Raw genomic sequence first — 17,532 nt, 5'->3', positions numbered from 1 at the left:
CGTGGCGTATAGTTTCATTGACTGCCGGACTATGATGACCACCGATTGATGGGTGACTGATACCGTGGGGCTACTCGTGGCCCTTTACCTATTAACCGGGCATGGTGGTTACGCAAGCTTACGCAGCGTGTGATGTTGCGTATACTGGTTTCATTCATAAAAACCGTGGCGCGACTCTGTCAGTGCGTTTGATGGTCCGTTGCGTGGGCGATGCGTAAAGGATTTGCCAGCACACGCAGACCTTAATGTGACGCCTACGGGATAGCGTAACGGATAAATAGCCTCGGCGCTACGAAGGGCTTGTTTTGGGCGACGGATGGACCCACCTGACGCTCTAGTGCCATGGCGACGGGACTTGATCAATGAACGGTGGTGTATATTTACCTTTTTCCCACCCCGTTACCGATCACCTTCCAACACAAAGATGTCCTTGATAGCTGTACAGCCTACACAAGCACAATTTTCCAAACCATAAACTGTCACTGACAAACTTGGCTATGGCGTTTAATCAAATGGTGGCAATTTATTAATGAACAGCATTAAGCGCGAATTAGATGGAACAAAACCAACGTGCGCTAAATGGAATCACATTGCACTCATTTGCACGGAACAGTGTTCGAACCGAAGAACTGGCATGGCTCGATCACCATGCATGGCTGCACCTCAGGTTGGATTTGTTAGCGATGGAATAATAAATCTTCGCCTAAGCGTTTGCAACATTACTGAAGGAAGTAACTATGCCGTGTAGTTATTTTCAAAGCGTTCGATACCAGGCCTTCATTTCTCAACCATTCTTATGGTTTGCGTTTACCGGCTTACAGTTTAAATCATTCGTGAAATGAATATGCTAAATTAGTTGATAGAATTAATGGTTCAATTGATTATATTGATAAAAGTAAGCTTTGTAATTAGCTTGACATTTTTATCTCCGTAAGATAATCGATGATTTGTATGATTGTGCTTTTCTGAAGACTGTCAGTTAAAAATAGCAATATTACATTCTTGTTGAAATTGTTGGTTTTTAGTCTAAATTAGTCCTGTGATTATGGTTTACATTTTAATATTTATAAAGGCAACTAAAATCATTTCAAATAGTTACGTACAGGTAAAGAATGAAAATTTAAAGTAACAATTTGTATAACACAGATGATATTTAAAAAAATTGAATAATTTGGAACAATTTGTATGAAATAAAGTCATTCATTTTACACCGACCAACACATCCTTAGGGTGCTTCAAATCAGTGCTTCGTAGCTTTGAAAAGCATAAAATTGTTCATCAAATTTCAATCCAATTATTTTTAACCAAATATGTTTAAAACACTAATTGGGAACGCAAATGTATAGCTTAAGAAAAAAGGCACTTAGACTACAACACACTTGAATACCACGACGCCACGCAATTATGTCCCGGCTTGGCAGTAAACTGCTTTGGAATAAAATGTGATGAATTTAAGTTTTCGCTGAAAGTAGCTTATTTTGGTTTCATTCTCTTGCCATCTTTTTTCGTACCTTAACGGTGAACCGTAGCCGCACATGTTGGGACGCGTTATGAAGCTTTTTCGCGGCCGTTTCCCAATGATGCCAAACCATTTGGTACGGGTTTGAGATCAGACGCTCATAATGCGTTTGGTAATTTAGGAAAGAAGTTCAACCTCTGCCGAAAATGGTCCGGATGATCCGGCGATCGCTGTTTTTGGATGGAACCACTTTCGGAGCACAGTTGACAAAGTTTGCGCGGGCGGATGATGCTGGTCCGGGTCCGGTGTATCCAGTCGCTGGCGTCGTGTAGACGCGTGCCTTTGCACAACGCGCCTTGCCGTGGAGTTTCACATTTGGGGTGGCGGCCATTTGCTTTTTTGGTTGGTCCCGGTAGAAATGGCAGAAATCAACACCGTTGTGGGGAAAGAGAAATACGCAACCATCAATGCGACCTCCTGTTCAGTGTGGTTAATACTGGCGCTGTTGCTGTAGTTTCAAACTGTGTATGTCGCGTGGCGCAACAAAAGCGGCGTCCCTTTAAACAATCGAAGTCCCTTCCTACGCTAACATATGGATTTTTTTCTGCGGTCGACCTCGAACGAACATCTAGGAACGGTTAACATCTTGGCAGGGTCGGAAGCTTTTAGCTGGTTTCGACGTTTTGGCGTAGTAAAAGCCAGACTACCACTTCAAGTCGGGTGACGTTAAATGACAAATCCCACACATTTCCGGTCGAAACAGAATCAATCGTATTCTAGTTACCTAGATGAGCAGTAGAGTTACAAATGTTGGCTGCTTATGTAACATAAGAAAGTAGTACGGGAGTAAGAATCTTTTAAGTAGCGGGAATATTTTCTGCTCCTCAACAATTTTTGAACATTTCTTCTAAAATCATCATACAGCACATTGATTTGGTGAATTCTCAAATAACGAATTATGACTTCACATCAGACTTCCGTTTGTCAATGGTTGGTAATATGTATTGAATCAGACACATTCGGTTACTGACGTGTTGAACTGAAATTAAGTTGAAATTGTTTCGCCCAGAAAAAAGGCAGATTGAAGCAATTTTGTACTAATTGTGATTGCAATTATAATCCCGGCGAACTATTTTATTTTCATTATTTATATCTTTATTTCGTTCGTTCAAGGAATTACGAAATTATATTTAGATTTATAAAACTAAATCTATCAAGAAAAATAATCTAACTGTCAAGAAATGCTGATTGCCAGAGTACCATCGACATTTGCGCAAGTGTTCCGCGAACTACGATGACTTTAGACGTGCTTCTCATCATGTTGCACTAGTAGGAATCTTAAATGGGTCACGCTTCCAACCGTTTAGCTCCACAACTTTCCTGTTTTGCATTCGATGCGCGACACTCGGGATCGAGGAATCGCTCGAGGTACGGACAAAAGCTACCCTCCCGAAGGAGCGGTGCAAATTTAATGAGATTTGTAATACGAATAAAGTTAATCCCTTAGCGCACGTATCAGATTGCACGATCGAATAGTACCACCGACACCGGTACGATTGAATTTGTATTCGATTGAGCTCATGCCAGGGTATGCAAAGGAGACCGTAGATATAAGATGAAAACAACATAAAAAACAAGAAAACATGTAAATGGAAGACGCATAGAAAGTAGTGAACATGTGTTCTTACAAGACCGCCAACAGTCATGGTCAACTGAACCGATCCGGGTGATCGGAAATTAATATCCTTTACCAGATAACCTTACGCTTACAGCATCTGTGCCCGTTGATGGGAGAGCCACGGCTTACCGTACTCAGACGATGCACGTTGTTTATATTGAAATTAATTGAATCAAAATTAAAATGTTTCCCGATAGCACCGGCTGACCCGAGCGTGTGCACTACACTGAAAATCAATATAACGTAAGATTTGCAGCGTATTTAAATAAATCGGCCCCCGTCACCGTACGGTCCACGGTGCGCGTGTTTGTTGGGAGTGTTTTCTTCGTTTTGCCGTAACACGTTGGTCTCTGTGCAGGACATGCGTAGAGAGCAAAGGTGTGATTTAATTGCATCGCAGTTTATGGATGCTTATTAAAACGTTACCGTAGTCGAGCGTAGGTTTAAATTGATTCTAGATTATTGGATCCTTTTGAAAACTTTATTATGCCATCCATTATTCAGCTTGCATGTGAGTAATATTTTTCAAATAAAAAAATAGTTTAAGGAAGTATGAATTTACTACCTTTTATCCATCGACGCATGTGAATGTCAATTATTGCGTTCCTGCATGTCAATATAGCAAGTGTGCGAAGCTTGAATCAATTTAATTGCTTATCAATATGCAGCTTTTGTTAGCATAAACTTCCAACTTCGTCTTCAAAGGTTAACATTATAACGAAGTTATTTAAATCTGGTTATCTACAAATGCATAGAAACTCTGCAAGCAACACTCTGAAAAGCTTTCTTGCATGATGTCATCCGGCTCGCACGATCGAGAGTTGTAAAATACTCTTCCGCTTTTAACCATAACTCCATTCAAATGAATCCTCTTGAAAACGTTGGTCTACGATTTTCGACAACCTTTCGGCCATGTCGGACCGTCGGTGGAACGGCGTGGCATCACTTTACAAAAGATCATCATCCTCATTAGTCAAGTGTAGGCTCGTGGCACTAGACAGCAAGTGTATGGGCACAGTTGGAAAGTACCCGTGCGTATACTCGGCACGTTTCGGTACCATAAAACCGATTGTGCCTGAACCGATTGTCTGAACGTGCAACGGCGACGTGGATAATTAATCTATAAAAACAATTCTTTTCGTTTTGTTTATTTTTCCAATCAGCCGCTCATAAACATAATGTATCATTAGCATAATCTAGAAGACGTTATCGGTTTTATAATGCGATTAATACGTAGTTTCCTGTTTTACGGCCCGTCGGTGACTGGGACGCACTGTTTTGCCCGCCGGCCGTCGGGTTTATGCATGATGAACAGCGATGGGTACGATTATTTTATGTCGGATCTAGCAACCTAGCACACTGTCTATGAAGATGTTTTGTAAAATATTGAATTAGTTCAATGTACAGATGGATTCATTCTAGGCAAACCAGGCAGGCTTTTAGGTTCTATTTTTCGTTTGTGTTTTGGTCATTAACATAAAATGCCGACCACCTTTACGATTCGTCATAAAAATGTTGAACGCATGAATTTTTGACACTTTAGGGAACACTTTGTCTTCAGCATAAGTTTCACCGAGTGCAGGAACAGTTTCCTTCATCTGCACGCGCGATACTTTCCTAGGCGATGAGGCGGGTACGGTTGGTACACTCGGGAAGCGAAAAACGTGAAACCTAATGTTTGGTGCAATAAAAGTTGAACTGATAAATTTTCGGGCCCGACGACATGTTAAGCGAGATGAGTGGAAAATAAAACCGTGAAGCAGATTGTTACACTGTGCCATATTTGGAGCGATGAATAATATGATCCACTTAAGGGGAATGGTCGGATTTGTGACTTATACGAGGAGTTTGTAAAAATCCTTGTAATGATGAAACATTGGACACATTTATAGAGACTTAGCCTACGCATGCGAACCCAAGCTAGATCTGCTCAAATTTGGTTTCAATGTTGTTGTTTTGGGGGATTCATTTTTTTGTTGGGCCGCAAGACACATGCCTGAATATGTAATGCAAATTCCCAAAAGCACTGACGGCCACAGTACCAACGGCACTTAAGCAAAGCTGCCAGTCTAAAATACCTCGTTCGTTATTAATAACGAATAAAGCAAGGAGGGAAGAAAAGATCTTAACACGGGCTCATCTTTACTGAAGCGAGCTCGCTTGGTGTACGACAATCTATGACGCTGCCGTCGCTTTCTTCGCAACAACGGATCTCGACCTTACATCTGTGCGTTTGTGTCAGTTTTATTGATAGAAAAATTAATCATATCCCAACAATGTGGGCTCATCTTGTGCGGTTAAGCTGAAAACCATCAGATTACCCAAAACTGAAACTATCGAATGCTGGGAACTAACGATAATGCGTACTTTTGTTTCACGCGAACCGTATGCACGATAGGCCTTTTGGACCTGGTTTGCTATATGGGAACTGTAGTGTAACACACTGTCCAAAGGAACTATGGATCGCCGTGTGAATGGAAAAGTGGCGGGTGGATAGACTGGGTCGCTTGCCATGTGGTCTGCGGTGGGGGAGAAAATTTATTCCCATTTTAATTTATGGTCGTTGACATTTGCCTTCAAATCTGTTCGATGTCGGCTTCGGAATCGGAATAGATAATCCGCTTGATACGTTTCGCTACGTTCCCGTTCGGAACCTAATCTCTTACTGGGTTGATCTTGCTTCATTCATCCCTAAGTTTGGCATCGCAGAGAGTGCCGATTGAGCTTGATGATGTGCATGTCACAAACGGTCGAAAAATCGATAAAAGTTAGTAGAAATACAACATCGATGAATGTTCATCTATCGAGTAAGGGTGAAATAGATATGGTAAAGTGAATCAAAATCCAACTTTTCGATGTTACTTTTGTTGAAGTAATTAAAACCCTCTCTAGAGGTACAGTAACATTTATAAATAATTTCTTTCGATAATTCTGCAGCGGTCGATTTGATGCTGTGGGAAAAATGTTCCACCCAAAATGGTGCCGCACCCCGATTGCCAGTATTATGTGCATAAATCAATGCGTATAAGATTACATCAATTTGCTTCATTTTGATTGTTTTAGACGAAAGGCTCAGCCCGTGATGATGATGTGCTAAACTTGAGCGAAGGAATTATTCATGGTTGCATAGGTCCGTCCGGTGCCGAATGAAACCGTTGAATTTTTAATAAGACATGATCATTATCACTCACTCGGGTCCCGGGCAATAAAGGCAGCCTATTGGTTTATGATTTCATTCATAAACAGGCATCAGTTTTCATCCGATCGTTGGGCTTATCGTGGATAGGATACTGTGTTATTGAGTTTTGAGTTGCGAATGATTCATGGTACCATTTAAAGCGAGCCAAACACGAAAACTCTAACTATTTCAATCGAAATGAAACATAAGTGTTTAAAGCTTAATTTTGTTGATTTAATCTACCACCGACGGAAAAGTGCATCAGATCGAATACTTCACTGCAGATGGTAGGTAAAATAAAACTATTAGCTGTAGCATATAATTTCACAATAATCTGGTCGTCTACTGGTGCTTCGTAATTCAAGAAGAAGTATCATGTTGTCAGGATTGCTTGATCAGTTGGGAAGCAACCCAAAACTGCCCCCATTCTACCCTGTATCCATGCAAGCTTAAGCACCTTAAGATGTTAACCGTCATAAGACACAAGCGACAAAAGGTTTTATGTTTCACTGTTGTGAATCTTACAGTTCGCAGAGCACTCCACGTGCGGAGCATCTATTCTGCATCCGACGACGAACGGGAGAACGTAAATAACACTGTATCATTGCCTCGCACGGAAAACCCAAACAGATCCACGCTGCAGCCGGACGCTATGGACGCTACTGTTTGGGCGCGAAATTAGAACCATCTCGGTAGTCGTGGCACGAACGTGGCCCATGACGCCAACGCAGCTTCTGTCAGCAGAAGTGTACGCTTGGGGGCATTGCTGCAAGGGAGCATTGGTTGCTATTTTGCAACACAAAACCCCCGTACCCACTGGAGCTCATTATGGGACGACGACTTTTCGTGTTATCATTTCGCGCCATTCGTCGTTTTCTGTCAGTCTGGTCATGTGTTTGTGTGTGTGTATGTGTACTTGCGTATGTGTTATGTCCCAAGCTTTCGAAAGCAATCAAGAAAACTTTCCAGCATGTACACGGTTGCTTCTGGGTGGCAGAAGACGCACGGGACGTTTGTTAACGAGCTGTAACATAACGCGCGCCATTACAGGCGGACTGACTTGTGGGCCACGCTTGATCCGTCTGGTGCGACCGGAAGTAGCTCAGCACGAAGATTTGGGCCGCATAAGAATCAGGCTGAAACGTCAACAACACAGCGAACGGCGTCAAGCAATGGTCGGTTACCGGTGCATACGACGGTGTCGGAATTGTTTGCCATTTTCCCGCGTCATTTGCGCTTGTTGACGACAACGTACGTCGCAGCATAAGATTTATCCATTCATAAATCTCCTCTTTCCATGGCTGGCGTTCTAATGCCGCCTGGATGAAACGGAGTACGAGCATGGTTTGAGTAAAATATAGCGATGCAGCGATGCGCCATCACGTAATTGGAACTGGGATTGTTTTGGCGTCCGGTTTCGCGCTTCTTTTCAGTTCAGAACGTTTGAACACTTTGGCGCGAACACGGTTGGCCACGGTTAGCTTGTGGACAGCATAAAACAGGATATCCAACGCGCACCCCAGTCATTCCGGCGGGAAATAGTGCATCATTTTGCGCAGGTTACTATGAGTAGCCACACGATGCTACACACTATGTTTACGTGCTATCGCATGCGAAACGGCGGGAACCACAGACAAGTTGTCAACATGGATACCCAGGACACGGCGGCTATGGTTCGGTTCAGCTTACAGCTCCCGCCAATCGAATGTCAGCCAACGGGTCGCGCTCGTCTAGTAGGATGCGCTCGAAGTATCGGGTGTTTGACGATGGCGTTTAATTAGCATATCAAATGAAAATTCATCATTCCTGGGCAAGGTGTACAATTTTTATGACCCCATCAGGTGCGGTCATAGCGTGCCACATATTTACGATCGGTGACGATGGTGTCTGGTGCACACTGTGGGAAGCTGAGAAGATATTTCGCATATGTACGCGTCGCATACCATTTACAAAACGCTCGTAGCTATTAAATGCGCAATTCCTACGGCTATGGTTGGCATGGTGGCGAAACGATTGCAAAAAAAATGCAAAACTGGTCACATATCTGTAGAAATGCTGTGATGATTGAAAATGCGTGCATTCAATTTCATTTAGCAGTTATTGAAAGAATATCCAAATGTATCGTTGATTAAGCCTTTTAATTCTGCACAATCGGTTTTGAAGGTTACAGTGCTCCACGTTTTCCATTTATTCGCATCAATATCTGCATAAAACATGGCAATTCATATGTGAATGACCCGAAGCGAGGGTCTAGGACAATATTTTTATTAGGCCTACTTCAGAAGACAAAATGATAAAAGTTTAAAACTTCAATTTTTCCCTACAAAAGTATTGTTTTGTCGTTACTTTCTTAAAATTTTATGCAAACACGAGTACTCATGGTTGTTTTTTCTGTTATTTTATCACTAATTAATACAATTTAGAATCCTTTAAAATGCTAACAATTGACATTTGTAGTGCTCACTTTTCTACTCGAATTTACCCAAACTTTGCACAATACAAAACACAATTGAATCGAGTATAATCGACTTTAGAATTGGTAATGGCCCTAAAAGAACTCTTAAATTATCATTATCAAATTATCACATGGAATCATTTGAAAGAAGCTGAACAGTTTAGTAAGATAAATTCAGCTTTGTAAATAACAATATTTTTGCATGAAAAATTTCATAAGCTTGTAATGTTATGGGTTAATGAGCAGAGCAAATCAATCATTGTATTTATTTTAATTTGGTACAAAATTAAAATATTTCATTCAAATTGAAACATCGTTTCATTCTGTGAACTTCACACGTTTGTGCTGGAAACCAGTTAATAGGAAAGATCAGCGTTCGGTGTGTAATGGAGGCGCATTATGTTTGATATGAAATAAATATTTATCTAATCATTTCTAAGTTTTCAATTTGATGAGTTCGACTGAAAATACTGTGACATATACAAAATTAAACTCACACACAAACAGTTATTCGCGCTTCACGTTCTTCTGTCAATACATTTTTACTCCGGCACAATACGAAGCTCTTTTTGGCGTCAAGTTGTATCAGTAACGAAGCAAGCAAACAGAATCGGTTATTATTGCCAAACAGTTCCAACAAAATGGCACCCACGAGATGTAATGGATTCGCACTAACCTGTTCCGTTACTTCCAAACCATAAAGCGACCAGATCGTCACTCGGCGACGGATGATAATTACCATACAAATATGGGCTCGGGTAATCAAAGAGCAGTCTTTTGGAGGGCGATTCGCCTGGAAGTAAAGATAGAGAGAGAAAGAGAGAAAGAAAGAGAGAAAGGAAAGGAGATTGGAGTGATGATTCGACGCGAATTGTTCTCAAGGGAAAAGAGTGGATAGGATACTAGGTGGTACAGTCCATGATACCTTGGGCCATGGTATTTGTCGGTTTATGGCCACTCTGTGTGTTTGAATCAGGAAGACAAAATCTCGAAACAGAAGATATAAGCTCAATCAATATGATCTGTTAAAACTGGTGTACTTCTAAAACTTCCACCATCTTGTTTTTGTTTCGCAAGCGGTAGCGAAGAGTTTTCAAAAAGCAGTACAGTTTTGTATCCAGGGTACATTCAACTCTTATCCAGATTATGTGCGCCAAGAAAATTCAATCAATTTTTTTTCACAGACAAGGTTACTAACCCGCTAGCGGACAGTGTTCGCCACAAATCGGGTTTTTGAATAGTTTTTCTTTCCCATCGCACATCATTAAGAGCTGTGTCCGGGTTTGAATCGCTATTGGCGTCGTCCGGCTGCTGTGAAGCAGGATCCCAAATTCGGTTCTGATGGTCAAGACAGCTTTAGGACCATTCAAACCCGTGGTAAAGATTCCCCAATCCGTAGTGAGGGCTGGTTGCTGCTGCCAAGGAGTAAATTTCAAGGTAATACTCGTCTTTCCTAAAACAGCAGCTTGCCAGTTGAGCGTGGGTTTTCCTTGATGTTTTCTGTTGTTTTCGATCTGTTTCTGTTGCTTTATTTTTGAAAGGAGGTACCATTTCTTCCCTCTACTAACGACAACTCAAGACAGTGAAGTTCAAATCTTGCAGCACTATTATACCATCCGTTCCTCCTGTGTCTTCGGGAGCTCTGCTACGAGGTCCGATTTGGTCAGAGTTCCGTTTTAGGAAGTGGTAGATGATAATGCGCTACATTACTTCTATTTGGTTCTATTTCCAGCTTGTTTGTTTCGTATGTGATCGCTCTAAGTTTCCTGAATGATGGATTTATTTTGTTTACCCTTGAGGATGGCGTCGTATACCCACTTAAGTGGCATGATTTTCTAACTCTTAAATGATTTCTATTCCATTATTTGAAACAATATCACCATTTGGGGTACTAATCATAATGTTTGCTTGCTAAAGATCCTCATATGTTTGCATATCGTAAGTTATTCTATCACATTAATGAAAAATACCTTATATTTTATATTAAACACAATGGATCTTTAGACATTATGGCTAAAACAAGCATAGAAAAAGGCTCATAGAAATTGTCGATTTTTACAGTTCTCTACAATGCACAAAATATCAAGTTTCATTTTGTTTGTTATTCTTAAACGACGACCAGGCTGTTTTGCACTTCAACTATGGTATAATTCACTTTTTTGGAGGTATTTCCTTCTCCGTACAGTGAATGTGTGCCTGTATTTGCATTGTGTTTTATTTTGACAATCACTGATGAAATATTTTCTATAAAAATATATAATGTTTTTTTCTGTGAATATCCATTAAGTGAAATAAATATTATATGCTATCTTCTCATTTAGTAAAAAAAATAATTAATAAATAATTTTCAATAATAGTTCAAAATATATAGTTCAAATTTTTTACATCGACACTGGTATTGTACTTTGATTTTTTATTCAAGAGTGACGCCGTATTGCTTATTACTAAGAGTGGCTTATTCTAAGATACAATCCACAATCCTTGTTGCAATCCACATTCGTTTGAAGACATTTCCTTCCCCAAACAGAGAAAGATCACTTTATCCCGGGTGTACTCGGCCTGGTATTGTACGTTGTGTTTAGTAAACAATATATATGTTTTGTACATCTTAACCAGAATAAAACAAAACAAATAACTATTCTTATCAATAGAATGAAGCAATGATTTGTCCTTGAAATTAGTTAAAGGAGCAAAACTATGTAAGCTAGCTCTGATTACTTTTATTCCGTAATGATCACTTTACAATATCCGTAGCTGAAAAAACTAATCGTTAAAAAGTAATCACCAGTCGAAAGATGCTGATAAGCTTAAAAGCATCAAAATTAACTCATTTTAAGCGAAACTCCACGCATGCTCCAGCTCTTTTATTCATTGCCCAGTTGCGACCCGTGGTTCGGGCTCCATCCTGCTGGTATTAACGCTCAGAGGCGGCAAGGTCAGCCCTCGGCGCACCGATAATTCGTAATAAATAAATTAAAACACACTTAAGCAATCGGCACGGGCTTTCCGCGTGTCGGTGATTATCCTAATTAATACACTTGTTCGCTGTATTAATTTATTAGTGCCATCGTGCTGATTGCCGTCAGCTTAATGGTACTTTGCTTCGGTGCCTGTTGTGCGATGCCCCGTGAGTGCGTGAGTGTGTTTGTATGTTCTTGTTACCTCCCTTTAGCAGGGAAGGTAAGTTTGGTTTCGCCGGTGGAATGTATATTCCCTTCCGATGCAGCTTAGGTCTGACGTGGACGCGGTCAATGCATCCGCGATATGATGGAAATCCCATTTCCCCTATCAGCACACATTTTCGACGACCGGTGCCGTTTCGTACGGAATCAACGACAACGCGACATCATCATCCAACGTCAGCCAGTCCGTTGTCGTCCATCGGCTAGCAAGAAGGTTGACACCTTGCACCGCGAATCGACACGACACGAGGGATAACAGATTGACCACACACTTGTCGCCATCTTATGGCGACGAGAAGCCCACGAGCTGTGCTTGATTGCAGTCTCGGTGCTGTAGTGTCTACGTAACGTAGCTTTTTTTTCTCTCCACTGATCGAATTTCGTTTCAAATTTTCATTTACTTATGTCCAGCAGAAATCGCACCTTTGCCAGAACCTGGCGTTCACCATTATCGCGTTTGCGTCGCGCATCAAGTGGTCGTTGCGTGGCGGAGGTTTAAACCGACGAGCGCAAACAGTTCCGAGACGAGTTACGAGTCAAACCCAAACGTCAGCGTTGTCCCCGCGCTGCATTAAGTGGTGCGGTTGTAATGATGGCGAAACCCATCGCCAGACCGTTGCAGTCGCCAACGCCAGACGACAGGCAATCAAAATCGGAGCAAAATCCTCCGCACCACTGCACACCCGGCGTCGCGTTCCGTGCCTGGTGTCGCGATGATGCCGAGCGAAGAGAGCAAGGCAGCAAAAACATAAGCAGACGTTTGACCATCGGACTGTTGCTTCATCTTCACGGTGGACGGTCGTTACACGGCCAGGATCGATCAGGATCGCAACGGCAAGGGTAATGGAGAACAGATCAGCTCTCGAAGTCTCGAGCCGCGCGAGAGTTGATCCGCTCAAATTGTCGCGCTGTAGGCAAACGAGAACTGTTACGGTAAGAAGATGCGTATGCGCAACGGACCCGGCACATGCCAGCGGCACGCCACGTTATTTGTGCTTAAAATTTATTAACATTTATTTGTCACTTTTCTTGTCGTCGCGCGAGTCAATGCCGTTGTCGTGCGTTGTCGCCAATAATTTAAAATCACGGGACTGGAAGCACACCCGGCATCGTTTCGCCCGGAATATTCGTTTAAGTCAAACCCTTGGTAAAAGGGTGAAAACGCAAACTCCCTGCATTTATTGTGCATGAACGGGAAAAGAGTTAACACGCGATGCGGAAAGATACTTTTTACATATGCTTTTGCTTCCGTTTCGTTGACTTTCGCTTCTGTTTCATACTGCAGGGATCGATCTACAGTTGGGTATTCACGATCAACTTATTGGAACAATTTACCATTGAAATGACAATTTTTGTTAATATTAGCGGAAATTATGAAAGATGTTTAAAAAAACATGAAATAAATGTTTACTTTTGGAATTTGTCAAGGGACAAATGCAGTCAGCATGTTCGAAACAGTAATATCAAAAATTGTATTTCTTCGAAGCGGAGTAATTTCCACAAAGGGTATAAAGACTATTTGGTAAAAAAATATTAAACATGTTAAAATTACCGACAAATGCCGTAGGAGTTAATGTATCACCATGCACGCATGTCCAATCTTCAATGTAAAAATGCGCTTTTTCCTAAAACAGCGTTTTGCAAATTGGTACTCAGAATTGTTCGAAAACCTGAGAACCTCCCAACCAACCAAGTTTCGTTAAAATAACCTTAAATCGTTCCTAAGTTACCAGGTAATTTAAGAGTTAGTTAAGGGAAAATTGGCAGTCGTTAATTTATCCTTTCCAGCAGTTTTGACATGTTTACATTGGTTATTTGAGGCATGCGGATTTCCCCTTTATTTTCCGTTTAATCAAGCGGTAAATTAAGGGAAAATCTTTCACTGAGCATACATCACGGGCAGTGTAAATGTTGGTTAAAGTTTGAAAACAATGTGAAAAGCATGATCAGCATAACAATACTGTTATATTTGATGCATTCCAGGACATAATCACACTGCCTTTACAACACACGATCGTATGATACAGCCTGACGAAGCAAACTGCTCGAATAAGTAGATAAACAGCGCATTGTCTGACTAGGTGTTAGATTTAAATTTTATTATTATATAATCATATTTATAACATATTTATTATAATTATAATACAAAGTTTTAGCTGTTGGAACTGTGGATTATTGGATTTTGTCCAGAGTTTTAGTGTATTAAAGATAAAGTTAAAAGTGTTTTCAAACTATAGGTAATAGTTAGACTTTGCTATCGGGTTTGTCGCAATCGACGCAAAATTCTCATGAATATCTGGTATCTGATCTGGTGTTATATAATTGAATTTCTTAAGTAAATAATAAAATCTAATTTAAAGTAAGTTATTGAAATTACGGCCCAAGCACTCAACTCATTCCCATACAAACACTGCATTAGGGCATTTTATAGAAATTAATTCCTTTTTGTTTAAAACTGAGTTATATTTTTATTTTTTTTACATAAGCTTGCACACTTTTGTCATGAGTCGAAATTTTGAAACTCTATCGCGTCAAGTAACATAGAGATATATTGTTTTCCTTTCTCTTACAACATAATTTTTGATTTCGAATGATTTTTTGTGAACTTTAACTTTACAATAGAGTTCCCAAAGATCGTCATATGTGAAAAGTCTTAATTTTGTAATACAAAAATATTGAAATTTGATATAAAATTATTTTACTACATAATTTTGTTCATACTTCGGCGTAGCTTTTCTCATTAAAACGCTGTATCAGTTTTAAGCAGTTGTCTGTGTACAGCTTTATTTTGCAACAAACAATATTTTTATGTTCATTTTGAAGAACAAATAACTTACTGTAAATAAAACTTTAGCTATAAACTCTACACATAAAAATCATTATTGTAGACGTAGTAGTTGAAAAAAAGCTATTACCGCAACAGATCGAATATATTGAAAATGATTAATGATTAAATTTATAAACTTTAATCAGCTGATCGTGTAATATCTACAACTCGCTTCAATCTGTATTACGCCTTGATGATATTTTGCCAAATCCATTTAAAAAGAAATGTCACTCTTTCGCTATCTTCCGTTCTTGCATTGCACCAGCGACCTATACACTTACAATTAATGCTTTCTTGGTACGATGGGATCATTACTAACAATTCAGGTTGAAGAATGGTCTTCAATGCAGTAAGATTGTTTGTTTGTTTTTTCCTTGATCGCTTGCACGCGACATTGCATCAATGTACGCTTTATAGTCCTTTAAAATGCTGCTGTTTTACGAATCCAATTGACAAACAAGGTAGACAGTTTAACGTGCGTGAAAATAAATGATTGCGAAATTTTTGGCCACGGCTAGGCCTATGTCGTGCAACGCACGGCGAAAAAGAAAAACCATGAAACAGTGAAGAGGAAACACGTATTTAATGCGTTTTTGTCACACTTTCTGCTCGCTTCTGCCGAACGTTAAACACGCTGCCAGAAGCGAGTGAATGGATAAACGTGCGGCTAAGAAACCGTTTGCCTATCGTTCAACTTGTGCACTGTGCATCTTTAATTTGTCACTTTTGATTTCATTGCTTTCAGCTCCGTTCGGGGTGCTTAAGCTGCGCGTTTTAGCCTTAGCATTTTTTGGCTAAAGGATGTATATTTTTGGTGCGTGATTTTTGTACCGTGCATAATTTATGGTTTCATAGCATCGTACCCACCGAAACGAAAGGCACGGAATGGTATCGCTTGTGATGCTTGGATGAAATGATGCATTTGGTTGCATCTAAGTAAAAAAAATAGCAACAAAATATACGACTTTTAAGCCAGCTTTTTTTGTTTTGATTTTAAATTATGATAAAATATTGCATTTTGGAGAAACTGTGTACAAAAATATTCACTTTAAGCACAGGTAAGCGTGTTTTAAAAACGATGTTACACAAACCCTATGAAAAATTATTGTTTTCAGAAAGAAAGTTTGCAACAAATATTTTATTCGTAAAACGATTAAACTTGCATATCTACACAAGGTTTGAAAGCATTGTTATTAAAAAAAGAACAGTTCATCTACTGCTCAGCTGAAACATTCCAGCTATCGGGCAGTGATCCTACACATATACGCGTACGGTTTGCAAGGTTGTTCGGGTGACTGGCTGCCTGACTGCCTCTGCGGCAATAAATCAAATGCCATCTATGAGCAATTCCCTCCGATATCAAGTGAGAGCCGTACAGAGTTGGAGTGTAAACGGGCCGGAAAATTTGCACAAGCCTCATCTTGTGTCGATAAATCTGTGTGTGTGTGTGTGCGCACGCCTGTGTTTGTGTGTAGGCTTTGGCCTGGCCATGCTGGAAGGCTTCGATTTGGAGTGTCCCGTGCCAAACGACTCGTGGCTGTCTGCAGATTGCTAATAAATAATAAAAATCGAACACCACTCGGTCGAATCTTAGTGGCTTCGTGTCCGCATGACGATGCACTGCCACCGGTATGGCAAGGTAGAGGCAAAGTAAGGGACAAAGAGTAACTGTAGGTTTAATAACAAAAAAAAAACGAATACCCAGCAGTTAGGCAAAGGAGAGCGTATTTAGCAAATAACAGCAACAAAAACTGAAATAACACACACGGTGCAGCGAAGAAATAAAACATTCGACGCGACATGCAATCAGCGCCAAGGATGCCAACGCATTCAACAGGTGACGAGTGTCTGGTGTTGCCCCGTGTTCTGGCGTGGTGTCTCCGGCTCCGCTGGTCAGCAGAGTGGTGGCGACTCTGGCATGGGACACACACACACACACACACACACACACACACACTGATGGAGTGGCACGAAAGCAGGAAACAGGCTTGCAGCACAGGTTACCTGACAGCGCCAGTGCCAGGACAAATTTTCAACGACCAGAAGAAGGTGCACCGAAGTCGAAAAACATTGAAATTACATTAAATTATATAGACAAAGTCGTGGGCAGAGATAATGCATTTCTTCAACCTAGCGTTTCGAAACGCTCTGTATGCTGCCGATACCAGCCACAACACCACGGTGCCGGTCGTATCGGGAAGAGTCGCTCGGTTGCCTAGATAATTGTGTCGTAAGTGATCTCAAATAAAAAGAAAGACTTTGAGACACTCTGCTACAGACAGTAGGGTCATCCGGAGCAACCCATCGCGAGCATGGCAACTGTTCAAATGGAATAGATCGATCAAGATGTTCGCATCAGCTTTAGGCGAATGATTTGCACACAAACAAACACATTAACTCGCATACGTATTGATGGCAAGCAAAGACTGGGAGCGAAGACTAACGAGCGTAGAACTACTAAGTATCACTTTGCGCATCAGTCGCAACACTTGATCGTTCACGTTCGTTGTCTTGTTCATGACTTTAGCAAGCAAATACCGAATTAATCTCGTTCTGTATGCAATACGATTAGAGCGCATACAACAGCTCTATATTTTCAATGAAATGCTTTCGAAAAAAAAATTATTACCACCACACTGACCTACGGCAGCCGTTACAGCATTTTTGTTTTCGGTCCGTTGGAATTATGTTGCAATCGAACGGCGGTGCCTAAATCCCAGTCAATCCCCATGTACGCTGTCGTGTAGAAGTAC

General features: G+C 40.8%; 1 protein-coding gene across 1 annotated transcript in view; it reads right to left on the bottom strand.

Annotated features, from left to right (window-relative positions):
• LOC128709854 (mucin-12) overlaps positions 1-17,532 on the bottom strand; it is a 64,297-nt gene that overhangs the window by 45,154 nt on the left and 1,611 nt on the right. Inside the window, exon 3 of the mRNA XM_053804877.1 lies at positions 9,447-9,563. Within this exon, the coding sequence (XP_053660852.1) occupies positions 9,447-9,563 (117 nt within the window). The remainder of the gene's footprint in view (positions 1-9,446; positions 9,564-17,532) is intronic.

This window comes from Anopheles marshallii, chromosome 2, assembly GCF_943734725.1.
Source record: "Anopheles marshallii chromosome 2, idAnoMarsDA_429_01, whole genome shotgun sequence".
Lineage (NCBI taxonomy): Eukaryota > Metazoa > Arthropoda > Insecta > Diptera > Culicidae > Anopheles > Anopheles marshallii.
The sequence above is the reverse complement of the archived record's forward strand: the minus strand, read 5'-3'. Positions and strand labels throughout refer to the sequence as shown.